The sequence below is a fragment of the Marmota flaviventris genome, chromosome 2, assembly GCF_047511675.1.
Source record: "Marmota flaviventris isolate mMarFla1 chromosome 2, mMarFla1.hap1, whole genome shotgun sequence".
Taxonomy (NCBI): domain Eukaryota; kingdom Metazoa; phylum Chordata; class Mammalia; order Rodentia; family Sciuridae; genus Marmota; species Marmota flaviventris.
The window spans coordinates 183209512-183226215 of NC_092499.1; the positions used below are offsets into that span (position 1 = coordinate 183209512).

The 16704-nt window shown below is 40.7% G+C and overlaps 1 protein-coding gene across 4 annotated transcripts in view; it reads left to right on the plus strand.

Annotated features, from left to right (window-relative positions):
* The window catches only part of Rprd1b (regulation of nuclear pre-mRNA domain containing 1B), a 50618-nt gene that overhangs the window by 17860 nt on the left and 16054 nt on the right, over window positions 1–16704 (plus strand). For 3 of the 4 annotated variants that reach the window (XR_003584085.3, XM_027945296.3, XM_027945298.3), the window contains exons 4-6: window positions 5135–5247; window positions 6506–6632; window positions 12198–12373. Coding sequence is in view for 3 of the 4 variants with exons in the window: in XM_027945296.3 (XP_027801097.1) it covers window positions 5135–5247; window positions 6506–6632; window positions 12198–12373 (416 nt within the window). In the remaining variant the exon portion in view is untranslated. The remainder of the gene's footprint in view (window positions 1–5134; window positions 5248–6505; window positions 6633–12197; window positions 12374–16704) is intronic. The other variant, XM_027945297.3, reaches the window with a different exon arrangement.

Genomic DNA, 16704 nt, shown 5'->3' on the forward strand with positions numbered 1-16704 from the left:
TTTCAGGTGAGGATACTAAAGCTCAAAAATACATGGCAATTTTGTTAAAGGGGATATAGGTAAGAAGTGGCAGCTTTAAACCCAGATCTGTATGATCTTAAGGCTGACCTACTTCATAATGTTTTTTTTTTTTTTTTTTTTTCTCCCCCTGAAAGCCCAAGGATCTAGTACACTTGAGTTGTGACATGAGTTCATGAGGAGGTTACCCAACTTGCCTGGACATTAGTGCAGTTTAGGTATTCAGACTTACAGAGTTACGAATCTCAGTTCTCACTGCTAAAGCCTTGTGACCTTGAGCTTAGCATTTGACCTCTGAGCCTCAGTTCCCCACTATCGAGGATGGTTGTTATTAGTTACACTTCATAGGGTTGTGGTGAGGATGAGTTAATACAGGTAAGATACTATCAGTGGAGCAATGAAAATGACTTTTATTTGTCCCTCTCATTCTAATAGTTAATATTCTGAGCACCTGTATATGAGCCAGTAGCTCAAGTAGAAGGAGACTTACGGTATTTTCAGTCCCTTGGATTTTGTGCAAGGCTCAAGGGCATACTCATTAAGAGCAGAGCTCTGGGCTTGCCTGGGTTCCAGACCAGTCTTGGCTGCTCTGTTCAGTGAGATGAGGGGCGAGTGCTTTTTAAAACCATACCTCCAGGGTTAACCCTTTATTTCTTTCAGTTTCTTTCCCACGAGTAATGTCTAATGTGCTTTTTAAAAAATTTCCTTTATTTTTCAAGGAGGAGACAGAATGAAGCAGCTGTTGCCAACAGTATTTCCTGTTTCTTTTCTAAAAGTAATGTAAAGCTTGGTGACGTGTTGAGTATGGGTAGTTCCCGCTACGTGGGAGGTTGAGGAGAGAGGGATGCTGAAGTCAACAAGAGTTAGAGACCATCCTGGGCAACATAGTGAAATTTGGTCTCAAACAAAAACAAATAAAAGTAATGTAAAACTGAAGGTGTGTGTGTGTGTGTGTGTGTGTGTGTGTGTGTGCTTTTTTTTAAGAGAGAGAGAGAATTTTTAAAAATATTTATTTATTCATTGTAGTTTTTAGCAGACACAACATCTTTGTTTGTATGTGGTGCTGAGGATCGAACCCGGGCCGCACACATGCCAGGCGAGCGCGCTACCTCTTGAGCCACATCCCCAGCCCCATGTGTGTGTTTTAATTGCAGAAAATTTCAGGTGTATCCTTCAGAAAATCCAGCTTTGCAGGTAGGGAGCTGTGTTTATAAGGTGGTTTGGGAGCCTTCAGGCCAGCTTTTTTGCCTTAAGGTTAGTTTCACAGTCTGCCATAGTATCTGAAATTCTACCAGTAAGGCCTCTCAGAGACGCACTGTCCCCTTAGGTAACCAGGATTACTTGAGGGTTAGTCAAATACAAGGCTTCCTGGAGACATAAAGATGGGTCCGAGGATAGAAGAGAAGGTGCACAGAATGAGGACAGAAGGACATTAGCCTCCCGTAGTGCCATCCTGCCTGTGCGGAGCGGTTGAGTAAAAAAGGGAATGTAAATAAATACCGTGGTCAGAAGCTAGATTGATTGTTGAAGGCTTATCTTAACTTCTGATGTAGGAATGCAACGGGCAGATTTGCTGGGTTATTATTAATGACTGTCTGGCTCAATTGAGAATTCTGGGCATCATAACTGCTAACTTTTTAGCTTTAATAATCATTTCTGGCATAGCACCAGCACTTTCCAAGCTCTGAGACTCCTCCCTTCATGAGGGTATACACTCTGGTCTGTCACCCCTTTTATAGGAGGTGGAGGAATAAGACACTTAGTGTTCTTCTCAGGGAGGAAGGCTTGCCAGCAATCATAAAACAGCAATGCCAAGTGCTTTTAAAGAGAGGCCCAAGTGCAGTGGGAGTTGGAGGGAGTGCTCACGATGCTGCTGCCATTAGCCACAATGGGTTTGAGCTTAGAAGGACAGTGTGAATCACTAGCAGCCATTCAAGATCTTTGCATAGAGACAAGATAGGGTGAGGGGAAGAGCAATTTAACAATACAGTCTAAGTTGGAAACGGAGCAACTGATGGCAGGGAGACCAGGTGGAACAGTGGTTTCAACAAGGTGTGATGAAGGGAGGATTGCTAATGAGAGGCTGGGCCTGGGAAGGGGTGAGAGTTTTGCCAGACGTCCCGCAGGGGTGTGAAATCTTACAGAAGTCAGGACTTTGGGATAGGTTCTGATGGTCTTCAAGGTTTTGTACTTGGAAGATGGGCCCAATGGAAGTCTTCATGATGGAAATAGGTACCTTAGGGGATAGGAGTCAGAGGGGGAAAGGATGGATAATTCATTTCTAGAAATCTTAGGTTTGCAGTACCAGTTGATTCTCCAGCTGAAAATAAAAGTACACTGGAAAAGTAGGCTGGTGATAGTTAGCATCTCCTCTATACCCTCTTCCCTCTTGATGGCAGAAATGACCTTGAAATTATTTTTATCAGTGGAAACTGATAAAAGTCTTGTACTGCTAGAGTGTGGAGGCAGAAGGCTTTGGCTTGTGGACCCAGACTTAGGCTAACAAGCCCCCTGACTTAGCACAAACCACAACCTGTGGGGCTGGATATTCTCAAGAAAATGAAGTGTGGGAAAGCAAAGGCCAATTTAATGCCTTTCATTTTCAAAATTGAGTGATTCAGAGTGTCCTGAGGGTAGTGAATATATGATAGAATCTGTATAAGAGTTTGGAGATTATTTCAAGTTACAATTTTTTTTATATCTTTAGTGTTTTAACAGTTATTTATTGAGGACTCTTAGAAGCAAACAAAACCATATATACTACCCCTTGCACATGGCCACTTTGAGGCTATAGAGGCTAAATATCTGTATGTCTGTACCATACATTAATTAAGCAGTGTGTGAGAAGTTCTGTCAGATGTTTCATATTAAATGATATCCTGATAGATTTCCATTTAAAAAATACAGCAGTCCTTGTTTTGCATGATAGTGCAAGACTGAAATGACCATGCAAGCTGAAGTATACAGGGTGAACTTACTAGTCAGTGAGATAATGCTTTTTTTTTTTTTTGGAGGAGGAGGAGGTGGTCAAAGCGTTGAAAACTTACTATAGATAAAACAAAAAGGTAAAATAGTAGTAACTTAGTATTTCTTAACTCAAAAATTAGAAACATTGACCTATTTGAATCAAATGTATGATATGTCAAGATCATTGTAATGTTTTGAGCAACTAATAAAAAAATTTTAAAAATCAGAAACATTGAGAGTAAAAATGTTTTCTCTGTAATAAAGTTAGCAAGGGTAGTTTGATCAGTGTCTGCCTTCTAGTCTAGTTTGAACAGAGCGGGCATCTTTCCTAGGCCTTGGAGAATAGTTCAGCATTTTGTCCTTTGTGCATTCAGTGTGCTGAAATCTCTTTGAGAGTTCCTATTGTGTGATGTTTTTGTCAGCATCACTTCAAGGACATTGCCAGCCTTCTGCTGCCAGCCACCCCGTTCTTCATTTGCGTTGATTCTGTGACCTTATCAGTTCCTCTGGCTGCGGTCTTGTGTCTTGGTGGTGGCGGTGTCCCGCGGCTAGCCTTTTCTTCTGAGCTCTGTTTACCTGCCATTTGGCTTTAGCTTTGGTTTAGTTTCTTTGCTGCACTTTCATCTCGGTAGCCAATTCCCTGTTTGGATGATTCATTTTTATGAACTGTCATATGGGTTTTATCCCAAAACAAGGAGGCAGCACTACCAGTACGCTGCCTGTGTGTGTGAGCTGAGTACAGATGCGCAGTGACCTGTCACTGGCAGATTTTGAAGAAGTGATGCGATTGGCCACTGATCATGCTTGGGGACTGAAGTATTTAGAGAAATTTTTACTTTATCCAAGTACTCAGAGTGAGCTATTATGATGGTAACTGAACTGTGAGCTCTTGTTGGGGGACTGCCTATATCACAAATGTTGCTGTTTCTTCTTTTACTTCTACTACTTCTTCCTTTGGTAGAAAAAAACAGAATATTAAAAAATACAATTTGTGATATTGACTTGACTTTCACTTCAAACATAGTTAGGTGAGATAATGTGTAAGGTAGAAAACAGGAGCTACTTGCTTGGTCCCAGAAGTGGTTTAATCAAAAAGTGTGTGTTCATTCTGTGTGTAACTCAGAGTTCTGAGGCAGGTGCCCCATGTCTCCTTTTTTTGACAGATGAGAGGGTACTTGTTTTGTGCTTAGTAATTCTAAGTGCAGAAAAAGCTTAGGTTTCAGAGTCATGCCTTTAGATGAGTTTTTGAATCTCCTTGAGCCTTTGTTTTCTCACCGTTAAAGTGGAGACATGGCATCTCAGAGTTACTGGAATGAGTAAATGTAAAGAAGTTGTTGTAATGTCTTAGACATATTAGGTGTCCAATATTTCTTTACTTTCTAAACCAGAATTTGTCATTTAGTTTTATTTCCCGCAGTTGTTTGTCATTTATTTTATATTGTCCAATTTGATGCAATAGGAACAATTTTAGAATTAATGCATCTATCATAATAATGTAAAAGCAAACAGTACAGATAATAAAAAATATTACCTGTCAGCCTCAAAAATGGTTAATCTAAAAATGGTAACTTCAGTAAGTTCTCCCAGTAGTATCAATCATATTTCTCAGAATGATGATGATGTTATTTTTTTTTAAATTTTAAGGTAAAATTAGGTTTGTTCATTTTAAAGGGATGACTTAAAGGGTATTTGTGTTTAGAATTTTTGACACAGTTTTTTTGTTGAATTTCTCCTATTTTCTGAAATGATCCTGAAAAGGATGAAATACCTCATTTTATATGCAGTAAGTTATCTATAATCCCTTCCACACATTGGTGTACTTTATTATTTTGTCTGATGGGTTTCTTACCATTTTAACTTTTTTCTTAAGATATGAAGTTTTAATTAATACTATAATTTTGATTTATTTTTAGATGCTTGTTTTTGATAGTGTTTTTTTCAAACAGTCAAAATGAGATGATAGATCTTTTTGACTCTTCTCAGTAGTATAAGGAGGCACAGTCAATTAAGAATAATTGACATAAAGAGGCATCTGAAAACAAATGCCCCTTCTGCCCTATTTTTACATGTGGCCCATTGTGCGTAGCATTTGACCCTTGCCCAGAACAGGATATGCAACTCAAATTTGTCACCTTTTGATTTCCTCCAGCAGCAGAAGAAAAGAAATCTCTAAAGCGGACTTTTCAGCAGATACAGGAGGAGGAGGATGATGATTACCCTGGAAGCTACTCTCCTCAAGATCCTTCTGCAGGACCCCTCTTGGTATGTTTGACTCCCCCAAAATAGGGTTCAGTGGCTTAAAGTGACCTCTAGTTAAAGATTATGGCCACAAGGTGGCACTGGTGGCCAATCATATGGAATCACCAGAGGGCAGTTCTGGGCATCTAATACAAGATCTCATCCAGAGAAGCCTGCTGTGACTCTTGACCCGAGTTTATGTTTTTTAAAGTATTTGGATGTGATATTTTACTCCTAGAATTTAAAAATATTATTAAAAAGTAGATTGTTGCGAAAGGGGTAGATAATATGTTTAAAAGACATTCCAAAGTCTGCTGTGGCACGTCTCCAGTCTTCTGTTGTGGTGTTTTGCAAGTAAACAGCTTGTTCATATCTAGAACAGTCTGTGTGCTGAGAGTAAACTTTTATACTATAGCCAATTTAAATGTTAAAACAGGGAGTTTGCCTTTAACCATGTGTTTGCATTATTTGGGCTTTCATAAAACAAGTCAGCTTATGAATTCTTTGGTTGGTTTATTTCATCTATTTTATAGCCCTTGAGAATGAGACTCAAAATGACCGATTTTTAGTAACTTTCCCAGTGTCTTAATTTGAATCCAGGTCTGTCTTGCCCATGCCCCTCTTATTTTGTCTAAATCAGCTTTTATTACACGTAGGTGAATTCAAAGCTTATGTAAATGGGCTTGTGTCTTGTTAAAATGATTAAATGAAATGGCATTAGGTGACATACCTTTGCATCCAAAAACTTTAAAGAGAGCAACCTGAATTATCAGCTTTGTGGTCATTTAGCACTCTGTGCAGAGTAAGCTACTCTTAGGTCATTATGGACTGGCTTACCTGTCAGTATTCTCTTTTCTGACAATTTAATAAACTCCTTTTAATACACACAGAATACATATTGGTTTGCTTTTCTTTTTGCCTCTCACCGTTGTTTATAGTTAGTGAGTTTGACTCTTTTAATTTGGGGAGTGATGATCATTTTGTAAAGCAAACTCAATTTGATTAGTCAATGCACAATTGTTGAACAGTTGATATATATATACCTTCAAGAGTTTTGCAACATTTCATTTGTGTCCTACTAGAGAACTAGAAAAATTAATTTTGTACATTCTTTTAGACTGTCATTGACTTCTGTATAAGCTCTGGAACTAAGACTTACGTTTTCAAAAGACCAGAAATGACCATTTTTAAAATTTGCCTTCACCTAATTTAACTCCAGCTAATTTTCTTTAAAATTCATATGTCTGTACACTATAGTGTTGTTTCTATTTTTATTTTATAGACTGAGGAACTGATCAAAGCTTTGCAGGATCTGGAAAATGCTGCATCAGGGGATGCTACTGTTCGACAGAAAATTGCTTCTTTGCCTCAGGAAGTGCAGGATGTTTCTCTATTGGAAAAAATAACAGGTGAGAAAGTGGAGTGTGGATGAAAGAGGAGAGAAGAGGAACCTATGTGTAGTCCCTCTACAGAGCATCAAACCCTAGGACATGTGTATGTCACTTTCCATGTGATACTGGGTGCTCTGCTACCTTGGGATTTGTGAACAGCTCACATGCTGAACAAAGAAGCTCTTGAAATAGTCAGTACTGATTCCAAGAATTATTGCAGAAGTGCTGGCATGCCACACCTGTGGGCACTCTAAATAAGGTACCAAACGGAGGTGCTGTCTGAGGGAAGAAAGTTCCACCACGCAAATGGAACAGAGTATGGAAAACCCTCAAGGCCAGATGTGCTTAGAGCACATAGCATAGCGCAGAGGCCTTTGGAGTCACTTGAGAAGCATTTGCACTCCCTCGTTCTGCTTCCCAGCTCCAACAACTCAGCCTTGCTGGGAGGACACATGGTCTGTTGATCCTGCAACTCCTTCTAGCCTTTGAGTCCTCATTGTCTGTACTCAGCTTAGAGTCTTTGTCCTCTCTCACATACACCTTCAGCATCTGTTGTTCTTTCCTCCTTCACTGTAAAATCCCCTAAACTGGTTAACTCCAACTTTTAAAGAATTATTATTCCATGGCCCACCTCATTCTTTTTGTCCCAGTATTGGAGTCACACCCTGCATGTGAGGCAAGTCCTCTATCATGGAGTTGCACTGTTAGCCTATTTTGGTTTTTTAAATATTTATTTATTTTTTTCCTCTACCAGGGATTGAACCCAAGGACACTCTACCACTGAGTTCCATTCCTGGCCTTTTTCATTTAATTTTTATTTTAACTTTTTAAAATTTTTATTTATTTATTTTGATGTCAGGGATTGAACCCGGGGTACTCAACCACTGAGTCAAATCTCTGTCCCTGTTTTATATTTTATTTTGAGACAAGGTCTCACTAAGTTGCCTAGGGCCTCACTAAGTTGCTAAGGCTGGCTTTGAACTTGTGATCCTTCTACCTCGGCCTCCTGAGCTTTTGATGCCACCTTGCCCAGCACCCTTATATATTGACAGATCTCAGTATTTTGCTAAGATTGGCCTCAAACTTGCAGCCTCCTGAGTCCCTGGGGTGACAGCACCCTTAGCCTGTTAGGATTTTTAATTATGATAAAAATTCATGTAAAAGAATATAGTTTAGTAGAGTTACGTACTTTTACATTTCTGTGCAACCAGTTTCCAGAAATATTTTCATCTTATGAAACTGAAATTCTATACTCATTAAACAATAGCTCCTCATTTTCCCCTTCCCTTACCCACTGGCAGTCACATCCTTAAATCCAGCTCTTTATCTGCTCCATTCCTACACCTGTGCAGCTGAACATAGCTGGGAAAAGTAAATTATACATCTAGGCCAGCTTCCTCTTATTTCTCTGGATTAACATCTGTTTTCCAAACCTGCCGCTCCCCCTGTGTGTTAGACCTGCTCCTCCTTACTCACTCAGGGACATTGCGCCACCCATGTTCCCTTTTTCTTCTTCATGCCCAACAGGATCATTCTGAATAACATAAAGCCGTTTGTGTGTGGGCGCACTAGGGATTGAACTGAACCCCAGGCTTTCAGTTTGCTAAGTATGCATTCTACCACCAAGCTAGAGCTTCAGCCCCATAACATTTTGTATTTTTCCGCATGGGAAAGTTTTTTTTTTTTTTTTAAATATCTTTATTTTATTTATTTATTTTTATGTGGTGCTGAGGATCGAACCCAGGGCCTCCCATGTGCTAGGCGAGCACTCTCACGCTGAGCCACAATCCCAGCCCTGACATGGGAAAGTTGTTTTCTTGATCCCATATCTTTCTCTAGTTACTGCCTCATTTCTTTGCTCTTTTCAGCATGACCCCCTGACTGGATTGCTTCTGCTGTCCCCACGTCCTGCCCTCCCATTTTCCCCCGATTCCACTCCGTTGAACCTGCCCTTGTCAGAGTTGTGATGCCTGCCTTGTTGCCGTGTTCTGTAGTATATTCCCTGCCCTTACCTTAACTTTCCCCAGTAGCATTCAGCCCAGTACATTGTTTCCTCTTACTGAAAATACTTTTCTTTACTTGGTTTTGTAGATAGACTAATAGTCCTTCCAAAATGTCTGATTCCTAATTCCTAAAACCTGTGAATGTTATCACATGTAGCAAAAAAGACATTGCAGATGGGAAGAGTGTCCTGGGTTATCCAGGTGGGCCCCCATGCAATCACAGGGTGGGAAAGTAGAAGTCAGATGAGGAGATAGAGATTGCAGGAATGTGCTTTAGAGATGGAGGAAGGGGTCCTGGTAATAATTGGTTTTAGCAGCAGTAGTCATTTAGGACCCCACATTCTTCTAGCTTTCCTCCCCTCCCTCTGACCGAGTCTTTTCCCTCCTTGCTTGTTTCTTCCCTTCTCCTTGTTCACCTAGTGTTAAGTACTTAGCCCTCTGCAGTTAGTTTCACTGGCAGTTGTTCACTTAGTCTCATGAATTTAGATAATTTCGTACTGATGTCCCCTAATTTAATCTCCAGTGTTGACCTTCCCTTTGAACTTGAGACCTGTACATACAACCTCCTGCTCAGTTTTAGTAGATGTCTTTATAGGCATTTTAAACTTAACCTGCCCCAAACTGGTCTCTGAAACTTATTTCTCTCATGGTCTTCACATCTCAGTGGGGCCCACTCCTTATTCCCATTGACTGGGACCAAAACCAGTACCTGATATCTTGTCAGCGACTCTGCTGCTACCTGGCACAAGTCACCACCATCCTCACTGGAATTATTGCAGTAGCCTCCTTCCCAGTCTTCTCACTTCTTCCATCCTTGACCTTCATCCCATTCTCAACGTAATAACCAGAATGGTCCTCTTAAACAAAAGTCGAATCGTGTCACCCTCTGCTCAGAAAATCCCAAGGACTCTGCTCATCACTTACAGTAGGAGCCGGAGGCTTTCATTGCCCCACAGTCTGGACCTATTATCTTATGGACTTTGAGCACTTTCCCTTTGCGCTGTCCTCTGGGCTCCTTCCCAGGTACCCTCCCCTCTCAGAGCCTTTTATTAGCTGTTCTGTGGTGTCCCTTTCCTTCAGGCCTTTGTTTGCATATCACTTTAGTGAAGCTTACCCTGACCACCTTATTGAAAATTGTGTCCCCTGCCCCACCCCAGTGACCCATTCTTTCCCCTCTGCATACAGTATTATGTGTTGTTTCTCTTCCTACCTGGAGGGCAGAGTTTTTGTCCTCTTTGTCACCTGCTATCTCTGAGAACCACTGCACTCAGTAAGAGCTCAGGTATTTGTTCGGCTGGTTGAGAGACTGAACACACAGGATTGATGGGTTTTAAAGCTTGGTTGCAGTAGTGCACACCTGTAATCCCAGCAGTTTGGGAGGCTGAGGCAGAAGGGTTGCAAGTTTAAAGCTGGCCTCTGCTACTTAGCAAGACCCTGTCCCAAAATACAAAGCAAAAAGGAAGAGGATGTAGTTAAATGATAAGGCACCCCTGGGTTCCATCCACAATACGGGGTGGGGGTGGGGGTCCTGATTGGAGTGGATTTAGTGGTGTAGGAGGAGAGTGGTAGTTACAAGGGGTAGAGACAACCTTTGAATTTTCTGTGAAAGAGGACTGGGGAAATGGGCAGTGGCTGGAGAGTGGCTGGAACACATACTGTCCATTGATATGTTGATAGTAATGCTTCAGAAAGGGGAGAGGAATCCATTAGGCAGGGAAATACAGGACTGTCACACAGTCTTCACATCAGCTTGGGAGGTATGTGGTGTCCATGCACAGGTGGAGGGTGACCACAGAGGCTCACAAGTGCTCATCTGGCTCGTTAGGGAGGGCAAGGTGCCAGAGCACAGTCACAGGTAAGTCCCCGAAGCTAGATCTTGCTTCTACATTTGGACTACAATTTTTTATGACTCCTTAAACAATAAAAAGTTATTTTTCTGAGTTGCAGTTGTTTGGGCAAATGATTTATTTCCTTTGTGCGGTTCTTGAGGGTGAGAATTGATTTTTTAAAAAATCTTAAATCTTAAAAGTTAGTGATTTCCTTGTCGTTTTCCCCAGGCATTAAGACATCTTAATGAATCAACCACTTAAAAAAAAAAAGTCAGTTAATCAAGCAATGATAAAGCTAAAACTAGCCTGCCTGCTTTCCTCAACAGTTTGTTCCCAGACCATCCTCACTGATGTGGAAGAAGAGTCCTAGTCCTCTCTGCCCTCCATGATGGAGGCCCTTTCTTTGGGCCCTGTTTTGCTCACTCTTTCCCTTCACCCAGAACATCCTTTTGTTCCTTGTCCCTGAGGAGGTGGAAGTGTCTGATCTTGGCATCAGGCCCAGTTGGGAACGCCTCACCAGTTCACCTCCCAGTATTCATGTTAAGGAGGCATGTATGCTGTTTGCCAAACAGATATGATGGTACAAATTCTTAAATCTCAGTTACCCGAAGAATGCCAAGGTCTCTCACCTCGGACAGCCTGTGACAGATGTGTATCACCAGGAACTCACTTTTTAGTTGTCTCATGGAACTGTTGGAGTCTGGAGCTTTTTGTTTCAAAGCATTTACCTACTGTTTTGATCTTTAAAGGTCTTTTAAGAATAAGAAGTAACACATTTCAAGTCCTAATCTCACCACACATAATTAATTACAGCAGTTCTTTATAAATACAAATCTTCCTTTTGTTTCTTCTCATTTCCTTGTGTTGAGTCTCTGTTCCACTTCTTACCAAAGATATCCTTTCTTATTGCTCAGGACAGGTTTGTTTCTTCCCCCTCCACAAAGCATGGGTTGGGAGCCATTTATTGGACATGAGTTCTGTCCAGTAGGTAATGACCAACCCTTTTTAAAAAGCGGAGTAGAATGAAAGAACACTTGGCACAAAGTAATTGTAAGTACTGTTTTGTGAAATGTTTATTTTTCTATGTGTTTACATAAAATATATTTCTATGGTGGGTCATGTTCAAAAACATTTGAAAGCCTCTGCTCCTTATCAGAACCTTTATTTTGCTGAATTCAGGAAAAGAGTTCAGGTTTCAGGTTTTCATAGTTGAAGAGGTAGGTTTAGAGATCTGACTTTGAGGCCCAACTCTACTGACCACATTGAACCTCTCAGCTGACCACATATTGAATTCTCATTGATCATATTTTGTCTGTTTCCACACTGAAACAATGAGTGTTTTTTTTTTTTTTAATTTCAGAGGGATATAAAAAGAATATTTAATGAAAAACATAGGCAAAAGCCCTTGAACTTCTCAGATGAGGAAAAAGTATTTCATGGGTGACCTTAATTATATTTTTGCTTGTTTTGTTCAGAGAGCTTTTGCAGGAATGGGCGTTCAAACATTGTTGCCAGATTTCTCCCCTGTACAGTTGCCTCCCTTCAGGTGATTCAGGAATGTCCTGTCTTGTTGACAGAGTCAGACAGAGCCTTTGGGTTTCTTGCCAGCCAGCTCATTGTTTGTCCATAGGTTCTGGCTTATTTTTGGAATCCATAATGGGAGAGAAACTGCAAATCTCCCCTCAGAAATGTTTGCAGTTGTACCTGTGTGATTTCTATTGTTTCTTTTTTTTGGTCTCATTTTTACTCAGACAAAGAGGCAGCTGAACGTCTTTCAAAAACAGTAGATGAAGCATGTCTGTTACTAGCAGAATATAACGGGCGCCTCGCCGCGGAACTGGAAGACAGGCGCCAGCTGGCTCGGATGCTCGTGGAGTACACCCAGAACCAGAAAGACGTGTTGTCAGAAAAGGAGAAAAAGCTGGAAGTGAGTACATTGCAAAGCAGAACCAGGCTGCCTGAGGCTCCCTTCCTGTAGGGAGGGTGTTTTTCTTTTTTTTTTTTTTTTTAAATATCTTAGTTAACATTTTTATCTTTTAAAAATTTGTAAGATGGCTAGGTGCTGTGGCACATGCCTGTAATCCTAGCTACTTGGAAGACTGAGGTGGGAGGATCACAAGTTCAAGGCTAGCCTGGACAACTTAGCAAGCCCCTGCCTCTAAATAAAAATTAAAAAGGGCTGGGGGTATATATATCCCTAAGATAACCAGGAAAAAAAAGATGATGGGAACATCCATTATTTGAGCCTACTTAAAAATCAAAGTCATGTTTTCATGTGTCCAGGAAAGAACTAATTGGATTATAGAAAACAGTGAACTCTTCATGACAGCATTTAGGACCTTAATATTACTTTAGTTTAACCTCATTTAAAAAAAAAAAAAAATCGAAGTACAGAAATGGTCAGCAAAATCAAAGAATATTTATTTGGTGATATTTAGGAAATGCTTTAATTTTTTTTTTTTTTTTTTATTTTGGGTCATTTTGGGGTTTATTTCTTATATCTCTGCTAAGGCAAATACATTATCTGCTTCCATGCTCTGTCTATGTCAGTTCTAAAATTTCACAGTAATTTTTTGTTTTGTTTTTTTAGTTTTTATGGTACTAAATATTGGAACCAGGGGTGCTCTACCACTGAGCTACATCCCCAGACCCTTTTATTTTGAGACAGGGTCTCTAAGTTGCCAAGACTGGTCTCAAACTTGCAATCCTCCTGCCTCAGCCTCCTGTATCACAGGGATTACAGGTGTGCCACAGTAATTACACCAGGCTTCTGTAATGTATCTGGAGCTAGATTCTCAAACTGTCAAAAAGGAACTCATTTCTACCCTGGGCCAAGGGCATAAGTCTGAGTGCCCTCGGGAGCAAGTTGAGAAGTGTTTCCTCACCATGCACTTATTTGGCTTCTTAATTAAGTACACAGTACCTAGTCCCATGGGATAACAGAGTCAGCAGTGTGGACATTTGGGGATTATTTTGTTGCCTTAAGCTGCTAGGCCTCCTTTCTGTTAGGAGTGTCTACTTTTCTCTTTTTAAGATACATAGAAAAGAGCTGTGGTCAATGGTTCTGTGAAGGGAGGACCGTTCTGATTTGGAAAACCAGTCACATTATATTCTGAGAGCCCACTCAGGAGATGAGGGAAAGGGAAAGCCAGCCCACTCCTTCATGTTCCCTGGCACTCAGGGAGGGGACATGGAACTAGTGCTGACTATGTTTCTTAACCCACAGTCAGCTGGCTTGAGAGGGGAATGAGTGGTGGCACTTTTCACCGTATCCTTACCTGCAGTGCTTGTGGGAGCTGAGATGGCCGGTGGTGGTGGGGACTCCATATCCCTAACCAACCTGAACATGGAAGGTGGGTAACAACTGTAAAAATGTAGAAATTGGCGCTGACCAGAAATCCTAAAGGGAGTTTTGCAGGCAGTACCAGACGGTCATTTATCTGAAATGCTCATCTTTCACTGAGAAAGCATTTTCAGCACTGTGCCCTGGGACTAATCAGAGAGTGTAATTAATGATTCTGGTTGTAAGTCACCATGCCATCTGTTGAACTGCCCCTTGGCGACACATTAAGGGCTTTCTCTGATCTGTCAGACATTGATTATCATGAGCAGCTGTTATTGGGTAGAACGTGGCAAGCTACCGTAGAGGACAGAGTCTTTGAGAAGGAGACTGTTGGTAGAGCTAGTTAACTCTTTGTTCTGCCCCCCTGCCCCCACCCCCTACTCTCAACACATAGTTGCACTTTCCTGTCGACTTCTTGGGGAATCATTTTGGTTTCTGTAGAACGAGTGGTTTGATGGGTGTCATATGAGACACAGAAATGGATCAGAGATTTGGGTCTGTTCTGTAGCCTTTTAGCCCACGTCCCTTTGCTAGTTCATGCTGTGGAATGACATTGGAATCCTGGTCCTTTAGCAGAACAGGAAGGTCCCAGCACTGCAGAGCACAGAGTCTGAATTAAGAGTTCTCCTACCAAACTGTCTCTCAGCCACTTGAGCAGAGCCAAAGTAAAAACAGAGTGAAATGTGCAAATGACTAGCTAAACTACAAGACGGCAAGAGCTGGTGGTTCTTTGTCCATGCTTACCAAAACCATGAACAGCCTGCCCTGCAGAAGCTGAGATTCTCTCTCATGTGTTTGTAATAGACTGGTTTTATTCTATACATCCTTGAAGTGATGGTGAAACCTGACATGCAACTTGAAAGATGCATTAATACTCTGAATTTCTCCAAATCCTCCTAAATCTCTTATTGATGGGGAGAGTACATAAGATATATCTGTTTTTTTAACCTTTATTTTTGTAACACAGCCAGTCCTTATTTTAAAACTAATGAATTAAATCTTTTCTTTTTAATCCTTTCTTTGCCCTCCGTATGTAAATACATGGAATTCTTTGGAAAAACAATTCATTTGGCATGCTTTTTCCCCCAGAAGTTCTAATTTGTTAACACTTGGGCTTGTTTGTGTTTTCTTTTAAGTTTATATCCTGCTTCATGTAATAAGCATCTCTTTTTTGCTTTCACTTGAAAATATTTTGCTAGATATTTAGTGAGTCCTAAACTTCAAAATATTGTGCTAGATATTTAGTGAGTCCCAAACTTCAAGGTAGGGAATATGCTGATTCAGAGCCTAGGATCTAGGAGGGGCAGTTAGGGCTCAAAGGAAGAGATTATGTTTCAAGGAAATCATATTCTGGTATAAACAGCCTAGGTGAATATAAAACCAAAACCAACTGATTATTTGTAGTGAAATTAAGAATACAAGTAACAATTCTGATTGTGGCTGAAGGTAAATTCAGACATCCTGTCAGGCATTAAAACTTTTCTTGTAAAAGGAAATAGCAATTGTTAGAAAGGAATTATATTTATAAAGGGGATCCTCTGGACTGGTCAAGTTAGGTTTGTGAAGAAAGATAAAGACAAGATGAGGGAAGGAGGTGCTGGAGATGCCAGCAGGAACCAGGGTCTCTGTCTTTAAGGGGCTGCATGTGCTTTCATAGAGTCAGCAGCACCTGTTAGTCATGGTGGACAAGCTGTACTCCTCTGCTCAAAGCCCTGTCCCACTAGGGGACACTGCAGCAAACAAGGCCATAACACAGAATATGAGAAGTGTTATAAGGAAGGAGAATATTCTACCTCATTGTATCTTAATTAAAACAGACCAAGAAAAATGCTAAGAATATTTTAATTTGATGAGATGTTTAGGTGGATTATCAAATGCATGGGCTGCTCCTGAATACCATATGCCTTCAGCAAGGCTTCCAAAGTGTGCTAGACTGTGTGCTCTTTGCTCTCATAGTGCCAGGAACATATTTGTTGCTCAATAAATACTTGTTCTATGACTGAAATCCATCATTTATTGTGACTTTTCCAATAAAGAAAAAGTTATTTTTAGGTTACATTGAGTGGTTTTAACATATCTGATCTAATTTTTGGTTGTAAAGACGATGTTAGGAAAAAAAAGTGGCTGTTTGATAGAAATTCCTCTGGGTTTTCTTCTTTGTGCTACTTCTTTCCTTTAAGTAGAATCATGGTTCATTTTGAGCTGATAATTTTTTAGACCCTCCTCTCCTGCCTCTGGGCGTCATGGTTGACATTGGCCTACTGCCTTCCCCTTAAATTCTAGGCAAGGTTAGAGGGAAAGCTGAAGGTCTGCAATGCTTTGTCATGAACGTGAGGAAACTTAGAAATGGTGGCACGTGGAAGGAAGTGTGTGTGGCCACCCAGACCTGAGGCTAAGGATGTGAAGCTCTGAAAAAGTGTCCATTAAAAAAGGTAGAGGTCAAAGATGCCAGAAAAACCTCGAAATGTCACTGCTTAGAAGAAGGAAAGGTTTGTTGTTGTCGGGTCTGTTACCACAAGTGACTTCTAAAGCCCACAAGCCTTATTCTGACTAGATTGGAGAGACTTCCTATCTTGTCTTTTTGGATAAAGTGTGATAAGGGTATATTCATCGGAGCCATCAGAATAAGGAGTTTGTGTATGTGTGTATGAGAAAGAGACCTATTTGTACAAGCATTAAAGATAAAAACAGGGGGCTGGGGATGTGGCTCAAGCGGTAGCGCACTCGCCCGGCATGCGTGCGGCCCGGGTTCGATCCTCAGCCCCACATACCAACAAAGATGTTGTGTCCGCCTAGAATTGAAAAATAAATATTAAAAAAATTCTCTCTCTCTCTCTCTCTTTAAAAAAATAAAATAAAATAAATTTTTAAAAAAAAGATAAAAACAGGTACCTGCAATTTTACCTTCTCAACAT